General features: G+C 42.2%; 1 protein-coding gene across 4 annotated transcripts in view; it reads right to left on the bottom strand.

Annotated features, from left to right (window-relative positions):
* Positions 1 to 14,259, bottom strand: part of LOC145536932 (neuroligin-4, X-linked) — a 371,520-nt gene that overhangs the window by 140,804 nt on the left and 216,457 nt on the right. For 3 of the 4 annotated variants that reach the window (XM_081567242.1, XM_081567241.1, XM_081567244.1), the window contains one exon: positions 4,257 to 4,409. In XM_081567242.1, coding sequence (XP_081423368.1) covers positions 4,257 to 4,409 — 153 coding nt within the window. Of the gene's footprint in view, positions 1 to 4,256; positions 4,410 to 8,531; positions 8,592 to 14,259 lie in introns of all 4 variants that reach the window. The other variant, XM_081567240.1, reaches the window with a different exon arrangement.

Genomic DNA, 14,259 nt, shown 5'->3' with positions numbered 1-14,259 from the left:
ATTCCATGTATGGGTCAAAGACATTTAAGAATGCAACTAAATGGGCCTCAGAGGTTAGACACTGGACGGGTGGACAAAGCCTTAGATCTATTGCAACAAGAGCCTTACTTTTTCAAACATCATGGCTGGGGCCCATAGCACATGAGCACGCATCACAGTGGACCATCAATAGTGATTCTAAGGAAACTGCATCAGCAATCAGGGACCTGCTTTCGGGAATATAAAAATACACTGTAAGCCCAGCAATATTATTAACATTTCCCAAAGAGTCCTAGATTTGATAATAAATTGGGTGTTCACTAGCTAAGCAAGGGTTGGGCTAGGCAGTTCTGATGAAAGAAAATATTCATTGTTTGAAAAGCAAGTGTGGGGATCATGTCATTTATCTATTACAAGTGCCTTATCCTTGTTTCTCGAAAGAATGATAAATGGAAATTTAGGTGGTATTGGATACATACTGCATTACATTTTTGGCTAGTTGCATTTTTTTTTCAGTGGCTCAACAGTGATGTTAATAAGATGTCCAAGGCTATTAACAACACTGGAAATTATACAGTGACTAGGTTTAATGGTCACTAACATGACCGACTCAATGGACAAGAGTTTGAGCAAACTCTGGGAGACAGTGAAGGACAAGGAAGCCTGGTTTGCTGCGGTCCATGGGGTCACAAACAGTCAACCGAGCGACTCAACAGCAGCAAACACGTCCTGGGCTATGAAACCTCAGGGACACAAAGCCGCTGGATGGTAGTATGGTATGTACAACAGCCTCGCAAGGGAGAGAACGGAACCACCTTTTATAGAGACTCAGGAAATGTTAGCTGACTGTTCTCAATGTCACATCACAGACAACAAGTGGAGAGGAGGTCCCACTTCATTTTTATTCCATGCCAGTGTCCTGCTTTCCTTCTGACCATCATTCATTTTTCAAGACTTCTCTTTGGGGGTAGGAAAAAGTGGTAATCATCTCAAACAATGCTTTTCCATTCCTTAGGCAGAAAAATAGCGTTTCGGCATGTACGACTCTTTGAAGAAAAAAGTTCAAACGATGATTTCTATGTTTTGGTAAAAAAACATCCACTCCTGTCAAAAACTCTAATACAGATAATCACCATGGTGCATGCTGTACCATTGCACTGAGTCATTAAAAACAAAAAAATCTGCATGCCAATGGTTCGAAATATTTTCAGAGAATGATAATAGCAATTTTCCTTGCAAGCAAAGAAGTAAACGACCACCTCCCAGTTTGCAAGAGGACAGCAGTCGACACAAGATGTCTGAAAGAAGATTGACTGAGTCACGCTTGAACGAAATCTATCGCCCTGTATAATCGGTGGAGTTGGCACACTTCACGCCTTCAGATAAAAGGGGGTCTGTGGCGTTGGGCTTCACACGAACTCATTCGCGGAATGTAAATAGACTGTCTCGGGGATGCTAAATCACTTCTTTCATTTCCTGGCCATGCCTCTTGCAGCTTCTCTGTGATTCTCCCCAAGATTTGTTTCTTTTAACTCTCAGCAGCAGAAGGTAAACTTAAAATGGTTCAAATGAGGAAAGTTAGAAAAGGAAGCTTTTTTCCTTTCTTTTCTCTTAAAAAAAAGAAAAGCAGGTGTGTGAATTCCCACAAAATTGTTCCAGATTCAAAATCGGGCCAAACAGCTAATAGATCACCGTGTAAAGCGGCTTAATACCAGCTGGTCGTTAACAGAGGGGAGAGGCATCAATTTCTTTTGAAATCTAACCTTCTAAGTTGCGTCAGCACCACGGCATTCAGGCAAGACAACGTTTCGCTATTCCTGCAAAGTGAGTGCTTGCCCAAAACCACGGCTCCGCTTAGAAAGCAGCATTGGGAGCTGGTGACGCTCCATACAGACCCCCACACTGTGCTCTTTGAAAGCGCTGCCAGAGGGGCACGCCGTGGTCGCTGGCTTCCTCTGCCCACCTCGTCCTGAGAATGGACCTTTTGTGAGGTATCACGGAACACCACTTCCTGTCTCAAACACCAGTAGCCAAGGCAACTCCCCAGAGGATTCTGGAAAAAAAAAAAATACTCAGAGGGGCATGCGATCCACAGTCTGCGAAATGAACGGAAATGATTCGAAGATTTGGCTGGGAGCACCAGCGTGAGAAAAGAAAAGGAAATAAAAATCACGAAACGAGAAGGCTCTAGACGCTAAGTGATGCTGTGTACCGTCTCATCCTCTGTCGCCCACTTCTCCTCCCGCCCTCAATCGTTCCCAGTGAGTCAGCCCTTCGCATCAGGTGGCCAAAGGATTGGAGTTTCGGCTTCAGCATCAGTCCTTCCAATGAATATCCAGGACTGATTTCCTTTCAGATGGACAGGCTGGATCTCCTTGCAGTCCAGGGGATGCTCAAGAGTCTTCTCCAACACCACAGTTCAAAAGCATCAGTTGTTTGGTGCCCAGCCTTCTTTACGGTCCAACTCTCACATCCATACTTGACTATTGGAGAAATCTAAATAGCTTTGACTACACGGAACTTTGTCTGCAAAGTAATGTCTCTGCTTTTTGATATGCTGACTAGGTTGGTCATAGCTTTTCTTCCAAGGAGCATGTGTCTTTTAATTTCATGGCTGCAGTCACCATCTGCAGTGATTTTGGAGTCCAAGACAATAAGATAAATACTGTCCGTCACTGTTTCCGTTTTAAAAACCTGAAATTTCAAGTACTCTGTGGATGTCCCAAAAGGTACAAGTGTGCACACATCTTGCATTTTTCAATTAGAAAGTCACTTCAACAACTGTCCCACTTCCCTGGGGTCTTCTTGAATGTTTTACTGGTGAATGAAACGAAATGCTCACAACAAAATTCAAACATCAAGTTGAAAATAAAATATTCTTGGTGGAGAAAACATTTTCAGTCCTGTTTCTTGTTTGACACAATTCTGTGAGTCCAGTTTTTGTTTTGTTTTGTTTACCATAACCATTCTGTGACACACAGATCTCATTCTCATAGCCACACTGTTACAAATTCAATTTTCTGCACCATCTCAACGCATGTTTTTTCTCTGCCTTGCCACAAGGCTTGCAGAATCTTACTTCCCTGCCCAGGGATTGAACCTGTACCCTCTGTTGTGGAAGCTCAGAGTCTTAACCACTAGACCACCAGGGAAGCCCCCTCAAAGCACTTTTTGCCTTGAAAATAAATGCTGTTACATAGACCATGGATATTACTCATGAACTGACCAAGAGCAGGCAAAACCACAGAAGGTAAGCCTCAAAATATTACCATCAAAATGCTATTTTTTTTTTCACAACCATACTGTTGGTGAAAATGAATTGAACACCAAAACAGCAGACTGGCGCTCTGGAATTCCTATGCTCTTAGCCAAGGTCTTCTCACAGTCAATCGTAAAATTTACACAAAGTGAAAAATCACCAAGTTACAAAATTCAAACAAGAGTATTTCATCACACAAGAATGCAACATCATGTGACCACCTACCGCCTCTTGTCTTCAAAATCCATTAGATACAGAATATCCATTAAGAGAGTAAGTAAAAGAGTTTCCAACTCATGATCAACACACCCACAAAACCACAAAAGCTCATATCTATAGCCCATTCTCCACTTTACCAGATCAGCACCTGTTACCAAATGCTTTATCAGACAGCACCCAACTGTGTTCATGTGAGAAGCTAATGTCAGCCAAGCCCAGAGAAAGAAAAGTGCTTTGCATAACATCCCAAGTTCATTTGATGACCCTGCAGGCTGAATCTGTTTTAGGAGGGGTTCAAGGAAAGGAAACCATTGGATTAAAACGTGAAAATTAAACGAAAAGAAAATGAATGGTGCTACTTGAAAGTCACGAAGGAATGTATCTTGAAGCGTGAAGTGAGTTTTGTAGCGGAAAATTCCTAGGCACTGGAGTAACACAGGTGTAAGCAATGAGCCCCACAAAAAAAGAAGCATGATTTTCTCACGGACTCCTGTGTGCTGATGGCTGAGGAGGGTTCACGGAAATTAAATCCCTGGGTTAAGATGTGAAAAGTAACAGAAACAAACAGAAAAGAAACGCGGAAGTTACAGAACGAATGTATCTTACAGCGTGATAAAAAGAAAACCGACGGAACAGAGGCACCTTGGAGCATTAGTCAAAGTTACGGAACAGATGCACCTTGGAGCATTAAGTGAGGTTTGGTAGAAATTCCTAGGAGCTGCAGAAACACGAGTGGAAGCAACGAACCCCCACAGAACAAGAAGCGGAACCTGCTCGTCGTCAGCAGGCACTCACTCACCTAGGATCCCCAGCCGGTAGTTGATGGTGATGACGATGACGTTGCCGTAGCTGGCCAGGATGCTGCCGTCAATCATGTTGCCCGTGCCCTCCATGTAGGACCCGCCGTGGATGTACACCATCACTGGCTTCTTGCTGTTCTGATCATGGATGTCTGCAAGAAAGAGCCAAGTAAGGGAAAAAAAAAAAAATCACACTGATTAACCGAGACTAAACTGAAAGACGTGAGTGACTTTCCCTAGTTGGGATGGGAATCCATCGCATGGCCCTTGAATTAGGGACACCTCGGTTAAGATGGTCAGATGGCATCATCGACTCCACAGACATGAATCTGAGCAAACTCTGGGAGGTACAGAAGCACAGGGAACCCTGGCGTGCTGCAGTCCATGGCGTCGCAGAGTCGGACACGACTGAGCGACTGAACAAAAACAGTTAAGATGGCTTAAGGATAAAGGTCGATGTTGTGATATTTTCTACTCATAGAAATGATGCGGACATTGGAATGAATTTGTGTGCATGGGTATGTTTGCATATGTACCTATGATACTACAAATTTAACCACTGAGATGAATGAATTACTTCGTCCCTAGATAGTAATCAAACCCTAGAAGGGCACGTGCATTGAAGAAGCCCATGGTGTCTATCAGTGGTAAAGAATTTGTCTGCAATGAAGGAGACCCAGGTTTGATCTTTGGGTTGTCAAAATCCCCTGGAGAAGGGCACGGCAACCCACTCCGGTATTCCTGCCTGGAGAATCCCATGGACACAGGAGCCTGGTGGGCTACAATCCATGGAGTCACAAAGAGTAGGACACAAAAGAGTAACTAACACACATACCTAGTATCTATTAAAACATACATTTTAATTATCTAAGTTAGTGCAAAGTCAGCTTCAAAATTATCACTTTTTACCATAACTGCCCTCTTCAGTCAAAGGTGAACTTAGAGATTGACTTTTGACTTAACATTGAGAACATAATACTAGTAGTGAAACCGCAAACTCTCAATACATGATGACAAAAAGAAAAAATAGTTAAAAATGATCAACAGAAAAGAAACATGGAAAAACAAAGAAAGGGGCCCAAGTGTCTTTTCTCTAAATGACTGTTTGCAACGAAATACCAACTGAAGTGACAAAAAAAAGTGGAACAGACGCGAGCTGAAATAAAGATGGCACAAGAGTGCAACCTCAACATGAAATGGTTGCAATCCTGCTCATTTCCCCATGGAATGAAAACTCCCATTGCGATCTGAAACCAGAGTATCCTGAGTCATCATTACTTTAACATCGATGTGAAAACCCTACTTTGCAATGGTCTGTGACAAAAGAAATCAGGACAGCGTATGTCTGCTTTCTCAAAAGTTGTGATTAAATAACTTGTTTGGTGTTCATTGTCCCTTGAGCTTATATGTAGTGTTTAAGAATCCTCATCCCGATTATAATTATTTCTGGGAATTTCTGTATGTATATACATATACATGTGTGTCATTTAAATATCTGCATGTTATCAAATAGCAACCCACTCCAGTATTCTTGCCTGGAGAATCCCACGGATGGAGGAGCCTGGAAGGTCTACTGTCCGTGGGGTAGCAGAGAGTCGGACATGTCTGAGCATGTGATGGGTGCTTGTTATCAAGAAAAAAGCAAACGCATCCATGTACGTGAATTTTCATTTTTTTCGTAAATACTTTTTTTTTTTTAGCCTAATTTGTGGAGACATGTTTGAATGATCAGGAATGAATTTTAAGGAAATAAACCAACATGTGGATGGAGGCTGCTCATAAAATGAATTACGAGGACCATCTGAAAACAGGCTCCTGGATGCTACCAGACTCCCTCCAGGAGGCCAAAGAACCCCTGTGGTCACAGTCAAGTACAGGAAAAAGTGTCAAGCCGCCCATCTGTCTGTAGATACTTAACCCACAGCAAAAAGAACGTTATTTTCTCATGTAAAACTTAAGGAGGAAGTAAAAAATCCTTTTTGAATCCTTGACTCATCAGTGCTCAGTCGTGTCTGACTCTTTGCGACCCCACGGACTGTAGCCTGCCAGGCTCCTCTGTCCGTGGGATTCTCCAGGCAAGGGTACTGAAGTTGGTTGTCATGCCCTTCTCCAGAGGACCTTTCCGACCCAGGGATTGAACCTTCCTCTCCTGCACTGGCAGGCATATTCTTCACCACGTAGCCACCTGGGAGACGCTCACTCATCACATGCCATGTGGAACTCTTTAATCAGTCATCGACCGTATAAGGCATGGTGTTTGACACCATCCGCTAGTGGCTCTGGACAGTGATTTGCTGTTTGGGTTCTTATTTATGTTACCCTCCTGGGCTGTATTATGGGAAAGAAAAAAGTTGACATTTTTCGGACTGCTTTAAGGGGTTCCCTCAGGAAAAAAAAAAAAAAAAAACATGTTAGGTTAACAGCTATTACCTTCCGAGACACTCAGAAGAAGGTTCGTGTGAGCTCAGGGAAGAAATAATCAGATGTCATATTCATTCAATGTTAGGGAAAAAAAATTCAATAAATAACAGTTTCTTGGTATTTAAGTAAAAGGAGAAAGCATGTTAATATAACAGGTAGCTGGCAGGATTGTGAAAACAGATGCCAGTGACAAAAAGGGAATAAGATGCTAAAAGGATACAAGGGTACAAGATGCAAATTACACCTGTAGTTGGTTATATAAGGATATGGATGAAATTACAGGTGCCCTGGGGCCTGACAAGGACAGGGTAGCTGATGACTCAGGGCAGCTGTCGTGGTCCAAAGGCAGCAGAAAAAATCTCTAAGTGCATACTGAAAGCAAGAACGCTCTGAATGCGGGTCTACAAAATATTAAATAATGGTCATATTGAGAGAACAGCGGCTGAGGAGGCAACCGTGGCAGAACTTTTCTCAGAGACCCGCTGATTTACGAAAGAAGTCTAAGAGGGTGGGAAAACCAAGCAAGGGATAAAAAGGCGCTTTGAGGGAACTTTTGCTTCCCAACAAGGACGGGTCTCTGGTCCACTTTAAATTGTCTTTCAGCTAGAGAACCACAGGTCCATCGAGGGTGCTCGTCCCTTTAAGTTAAATAGTCGGAAATCCATGCCAGTCTGCCTTGGGCTTTCCTGATAGTTCAGAGAGTAAAGAATCTGCCTGACAATGGAAGAGATGAGGTTGGATCCCTGGGTCGGGAAGGTTCCCCTGGAGAAGGAAATGGAAACCCACTCCAGTATTCTTGCCTGGGAAATTCCATGGACAGAGGAGCCTGGTGGGCTACAGTCCACGGGGCCACAAAGAGTCGGACATGACTGAGCGACGAAGCACAGAGACACAGACCCAACCTGCCCAAGCCCGCAAAGGCTGATTTTTGTTTCTTTTCTTCTAAACCATTTGTTCCGCTGAAGCAAAAAGATACCACATGCTAATGATGGTTTACATGCTGCGTTATCTTCCATCTTTTAAAAAAAAAAAAAATCACCCTACTTCTAGTGGGTAATCTGTCCAACAATTTGAGAGCCTTCAAAAAGAAACTCTCCATAGCAACTAAACATTTTTAGGGGAAATAAAAAAAAAAAAGTTCTGAGAGCGGCCGTGGTGTGAAAACAGAGATGCAAAGATCTAGATTTTCAGCCTTTTCAATTCTTTCCTATACTCTCTACTTTTTTTTTTCCTTTAAAGCTTCCAAAACGCATTTCAGAGAGAAACAACAAATTCTCTTCAAGACACTTTTTCATGTATTTTACTGTGAGCCAGAGAAGATGCTTTGAAAACCCTATTTTGGAATCAGGACATTTGGGAGAAACCATCGTAAAAACAAAGATGGAAATGCCAGCCCCCCCAAAAACAGTTGTACTGAGCTGTCTTGGTGTCCGCAGAAGAAACAAAACAAGACTGAAGCTCCAAAGTACAAAACGAAATTACAAAATAACATTTCAAAGAAAGGAAACAACGCATACATGCATGTTTTAAAATTTCACTTTCTCTTCTTGTGACCAAGCCAAAAAAAAAAAAAAAAACTTAGGAAAAAGAAAACGGTGAGTTTCCTTGTAAATGGCATTTTCTTACTCACTTCATATTGAGAAACATGTATATAACATTCTCCCAGGGGGTTTACATAGTCATTGGGATTAAAAATGACAGTGGTCCCCAAACAAGAACAAAATAAAGCAGCACACGGAAGTGTACTCTCTTCAGATAAGGGGAGGAAAAACAGGTTGAAATGGAAAAAAGAAAAAAAAAAAAAGATATAAAATCATGCATCAAGATCGAGCTTTGTAAAAAACAAAAAATACCTTCATCTTCACCACGATCATTACTGGTTATATCATCAGCGTTTTTCTTTGAGTTGGCTCCTGGGGTCATATTGCGAAGGAAAATAAAGGGAAAAAAAGAGAATTCAAAAACAACAGGTTTGCAAAAAAATTCAGAAGAAAGAGATACTACGTAGTAAAAGAAAAAAAAGTCATACAAAAAGCTGAAATCTGTTACATTTGATTTCAAAAACATGAAATAGGGAGATGCAAAATGCATATAAACATAAATATGTCAAGAAGAACAAATTCAAAATGTTACTTGCAAAAAAAAAAAATTAGATACCCAGTGAAAATGCAGTTTGAGAGTTAAAATGATACTACTGCAAAAAAAAAAAAAAGTAATATGAGGTGTAAAAAAAAAAGAAAATGAAATTATTTTTTAAAGGGTTTCCCAAATTTTAAAAAGAAATGCATATGAAATATTCAAATGTTCCTCTAATTTTAACACATAATAATCTAGACACATTTTTGAAATGTAACTGATACACCTTGCTTAGGAAATTCTATACTGTAAGAAGAAACACATTAAACGATAAACATGAAAGATGAATCGAGATATCTTAAAATTGACATCAGTTTCATGCATAAGAACTTAAAAACATACCACTCCTGATAAACATCAGATAGCCACTATAATTTATTTAAATCCGGAATGCTCACTTGTCACTAGTAGCTAGAGAACACTGCACGTTATTGATTCCTTTGACCTACTGTAAACTATCATTTTGAACAAGCGTTTCTGAAATCAAGATAAAACACTATAAATCATGTTTTTCTGTGTTTTGAATACTTATTAAATATTGCTTGAAGGTTATTGGTATTTGTTTAAAAAAAAAGAATAAATAAAGTCACCTACCTGGACGACATGCAACATAAACCACCTTGAAATTTCCTTGTCAGCAAAATGAACAGAGGTTCCCTTAATGCCACCAAAAAAACCCTCAAAAACAAACAAAAACAAAAACCCAAAACAAGGCTCTCTGTATGCAGTGTGCCATTTTGGTTTCTATATTTTCAAGATACAAGGAGCTAAAACATTGAATATCACTGAATTATTCCATTAGCTCAACTGTCTTCTTTTTACAGATAGACCTGGCCCACTAGGATGCATATGCTAGTTCTGGAAAACTTGAGTTGCGGCAAACAATGAAAAATGGTCTTTACCTTCCTTCCTGGCTTCCCTGGTGGCTCAGAGGGTAAAGAATCTGCCAAAAATGTGAGAGACCCGGGTTTGATCCCTGGGTCGGGAAGATCCCCTGGAGAAGGGAATAGCAACCCACTCCCATTGTCTTTGGCTGGAGAATCCCTAGGACAGAGGAGGCTGGTGGGCTACAGTCCACGGGGTCGCCAAGAGTTGGACACAACAGAGGCACTAACACTTTCACTTTACGTTCCTTCCTGGATGTACCTAGCCACTGTCACCCACAAGAATCGTATCAGAAAAAACAACTAAAACAACCACAGTTGTACCAGACTCAGGGGGACAACATCATGTTTCGAAACCAAGATCTGAAGTTCCTGTTTTAGTTCCTCAAGAAGGGTTGAGTATTGGAAATATCACATGGATTAAATAAGCAGAACTGGGAGGGAAGGTGAAAACCTGATCCTTTTCGCTTGTTGATTTTTTGAGATTCAAATATTCCCCACTGTACACAATTTCAAGCTACCAACATAAAGTCACTGAGGAGACCTTGGGAAAGCAGTGGCCCCCTTGAAACTCAAGCCTATCAGCAGTTTTTCACTTTAACTACATGAAGATAGAATGGAGGCTTCTAGGAGACGCGCCCCACCCTCAAAGATCTAATGCTTGACGATCTAAGGTGGAGTTGACGCAATAATAATAAAGTCTACAATAAACGCACTGTGCTTGAATCATCCCAAAGCCATCCCCGCCACTTCAGTCCCTAGAAAAACTGCCTCCCATGAAACTGGTCTCTGCTGTCTAAAAGGTTGGAGATGGCTGTTCTAGGAGACAGTCTTTTCTCCTTACCATAACACGTTCAAGCCCAGTCTTTCAAAAACTACCATGACGCTGATAGTACCCTGACCACGGAAAGAACCATGAAAGCACCATGACACTTTTCCAGTGGTCATGTATGAACGTGAGAGTTGGACTAAAAAGAATGCTGAGCACCGAAGAAATGATGCTTTTGAACTGTGGTGTTGGAGAAGACTCTTGGGAGTCCCTTGGACTGCAAGGAGATCCAACCAGTCCATCCTAAACGAGATCAGTCCTGAATATTAATTGGAAGGACTGATGCTGAAGCTGAAGCTCCAATACTTTGGCCACCTGATGTGAAGAACTGACTCACTGGAAAAGACCCTGATGCTGGGAAAGATTGAAGGCAGGAGGAGAAGGGGACGGCAGAGGATGAGATGGTTGGATGGCATCACCAACGAGATGGACAGGAGTTTGAGTCAGCACTAGGAGATGGTGACGGACAGGGAAGACTGTCGTGTTGCAGTCCCTGGGGTCGCTAAGAGTCGGACATAACTGAGCTACTGAACTGAACTGATGACACTGATGAATCAACCTATCATAAGCATCAGCTTAACATGGAAATTAATCCATGTCCAAGAATTCCACTGCAGGGAAAGATCTTAAAACAAACTTAAAGAAACAACCTTCCTCAAAGAAGTTCCATTGTCTTCTGTATTGTTCTGTTCATAGTTTATCAGTATAAAACGTATTTCAAAGCTATCTCCTGGGCTGAATGTGTGGCTACATCATGTTAAGAAGAGTGTAAGAAATGCCTTTTTTTTTTGAATGCTCCGTGCACCTTGAAGAATCTTATTCCTGAACCTGAGATGGAACCTGTGTTCCCAGCAGTGGAAGAACAGAGTCTCTGAACCACCAGAAATGCCTTTCTTACACACACAGTCTATGTGGAGGCTAGAAATAAATTCCTTTGCATTTCTGATCAAAATTTCAGTTTTTTGAAGATTTTCTAAGTTTTTAAAAAAATAGGTCACCTCTTTCATTGAAAAAGAAATGACACTAGAAAAATAAAGCTCTGGACTTCCCTGGTGGTTCAGCTGGTAAAGAATCCGCCGGCAATGTGGGAGACCTGGGTTCAATCCCTAGGTTGGGAAGATGCCCCTGGAGAAGGGAAAGGCTACCCACTCCAGTATTCTTAGACTTCCTTGGTGGTTCAGCTGTTAAAGAGTCCTCCTGCAATGCGGGAAACCTGGGTTCAATCCCTGGATCAGGAAGATCCCCTGGAGAAGGGAAAGGCTACCCACTCCAGTATTCTGTTCTGGAGAATTCTATGGACTGTATAGTCCATGGGGTTGCAAAGAGTCGGACACGGCTGAGCAACTTTCACTTTCAAGAGACATGGAATGGATAAAGGGACTGAAAGTGTTATCTGATGACTCCAATTCCTTCCCAGAAATAAGTTCCTCGTCAAGTCTGACTATCTCCCTGGACCACAGCCTTTCCAGCCCAGTAGGCAATGAGAAAGGTTGGTAACCACACCTACACTCTGCCCTTCCCATGAGTCTGCCCTTATATCCCTGCCTCCTTATGGATTTTCTTCCTATTAAGACTCCTTTGTCTTCCCAGCCACAGCTGAAATCTCAGGAACACGACCGCTGACCTGACTGAAACCCAAACAGAGGCCACTCCGCAAGGTGTGGGCTGAGTTAAATGCCAGGGTTCTTTCTCAAGCTCCAGTTATCAACGATTTCAGGCTCACCTTCACTGCATGAAATTGCAGGAATCTGGAATTCTTCCCTGGGGAAGGATGAGAGGCAGTACTGAAGCAAACTATCCCTACCCCCTCCACAAGGGTGGAGGAAAACACTCTAAAGATTTGCAATGTTTTAGAAGTCGCACAACCTAGTTATATCATTGATTCAGTGGCAATCCAGGGTAGTGTCATCGAGGCTTCAGCAAATTCCTTTGATCACCCAAGTATGATTTGTAAGAGCTCTAGAGAGGTATAATTTTCAATCATAAAATCAACTCACCAAGGTGCAAAATTGAAGGATTTGTGTCTGTGTGCATGTGTGTACATATACATGGAGTTATTCAACCAGCAACATAAACTTGGCTCCCCAGGTGGGCCTAGTGGTGAAGAATCCACCTGCCAATGCAGGAGACGAGGGTTCGATCCCAGGTTCGAGAAGATCTTTTGCAGGAGGAAATGGCAACCCACTCCAGGATTGTTGCCTGGGAAATCTCATGGATAGAGGAGCCCAGTGGACTACAGTCCAAGATGTCACAACAAATTGGACACAACTGACCTACTGAACACAGTAGTGTATTACACACAGGGTAATCTGATTTGATTCAAAAAACTAAGATCATGGCATCCGGTCCTATCACTTCATGGCAACTAGATGGGAAACAGTGGAAACAGTGGCTGACTTTATTTTGGGGGGCTCCAAAATCACCGCAGATGGTGATTGTAGCCATGAAATTAAAAGACGCTTACTCCTTGGAAGGAAAGTTATGACCAACCTAGATAGCAAATTAAAAACCAGAGACATTACTTTTTCAACAAAGGTCTGTCTACTCAAGGCTACGGTTTTTCCAGTGGTCATGTATGGATGTGAGAGTTGGACGGTGAAGAAAGCTGAGCACCTAAGAATTGATGCTTTTGAACTGTGGTGTTGGAGAAGACTCTTGAGAGTCCCTTGGACTGCAAGGAGATCCAACCAGTCCCTCCTAAAGGAAATCAGTCCTGGGTGTTCATTGGAAGGGCTGATGTTGAGGCTGAAACTCCAATACTTTGGCCACCTGATGTGAAGAACCGACTCACTGGAAAAGACGCTGATGCTGGGAAAGATTGGGGGCAGGAGGAGAAAGGGACGACAGAGGATGAGATGGTTGGATGGCATCACCGAGTCGATAGACATGAGTTTGAGTAAACTCTGGGAGTTTGTGATAGACAGGGAGGCCTGGTGTGCTGCAGTCCATGGGGTGGCAAAGAGTCAGACATGACTGAGCGACTGAACTGAACTGAACTGAGTCTGATTTGAGAATATTTCCATCTCCCCAAATGATTGCTTGTGTCCACTGCAGGTATTCAATATTTCTGACATCAATCTCTCTTAGTCAACTAATGACATAGTGTAGATTTTCCATTTTGGTGCGTTTCCTATAAGTGTATTCACAGAATGTGTATTCCTTTCTGTCTGTCTTCGTGCACTTGGAGTGTCGTATTGGAAGTCCCTTCATGTTGCACCATGCAGCACTATTTCATTCCTCTTGTTTGTACGGACGAGTAAGAGTCGACTGTGTGGATGCACCACATCCTGTTCATTTACTCCTCTGTTGGCTACTGCTTGCCCTGTTTCCATACGGTGGCCCGTTTGAATTATGCTGCTATGAACAGTTGGTGGTGATGGTTTTAGTCGCTAAGTCATGTCCAACACTTTGCAATACCATGGACTGCAGCCAGCCAGGCTCCTCTGTCCATGGGATTTCCCAGGAAAGAATACCGGAGTGGGCTGTCTTTTCCTGCTATAGAGGATCTTCCCAACACAGGGATTGGACCTGTACCTCTTGGACTACCAGGTGGTATCCTGTGGTTCAGGTGGCTTTTTTTTTTTTCTCTACCCCTAAGCTACAAGGGAAGCCTGTGAACCATTTACATGCAATATTTTTATGGATGCATATTTTAATTTTTCTTAAGTGGATATGGAGGAGTAGAACTCCTACTTCTCAGGACTCATTCATGTTTAATAGTCTAAAAACTAG

This window comes from Giraffa tippelskirchi, chromosome X (genome assembly GCF_054371585.1).
Source record: "Giraffa tippelskirchi isolate mGirTip1 chromosome X, T2T-mGirTip1v1.2.pri, whole genome shotgun sequence".
NCBI lineage: Eukaryota > Metazoa > Chordata > Mammalia > Artiodactyla > Giraffidae > Giraffa > Giraffa tippelskirchi.
The sequence above is the reverse complement of the archived record's forward strand: the minus strand, read 5'-3'. Positions and strand labels throughout refer to the sequence as shown.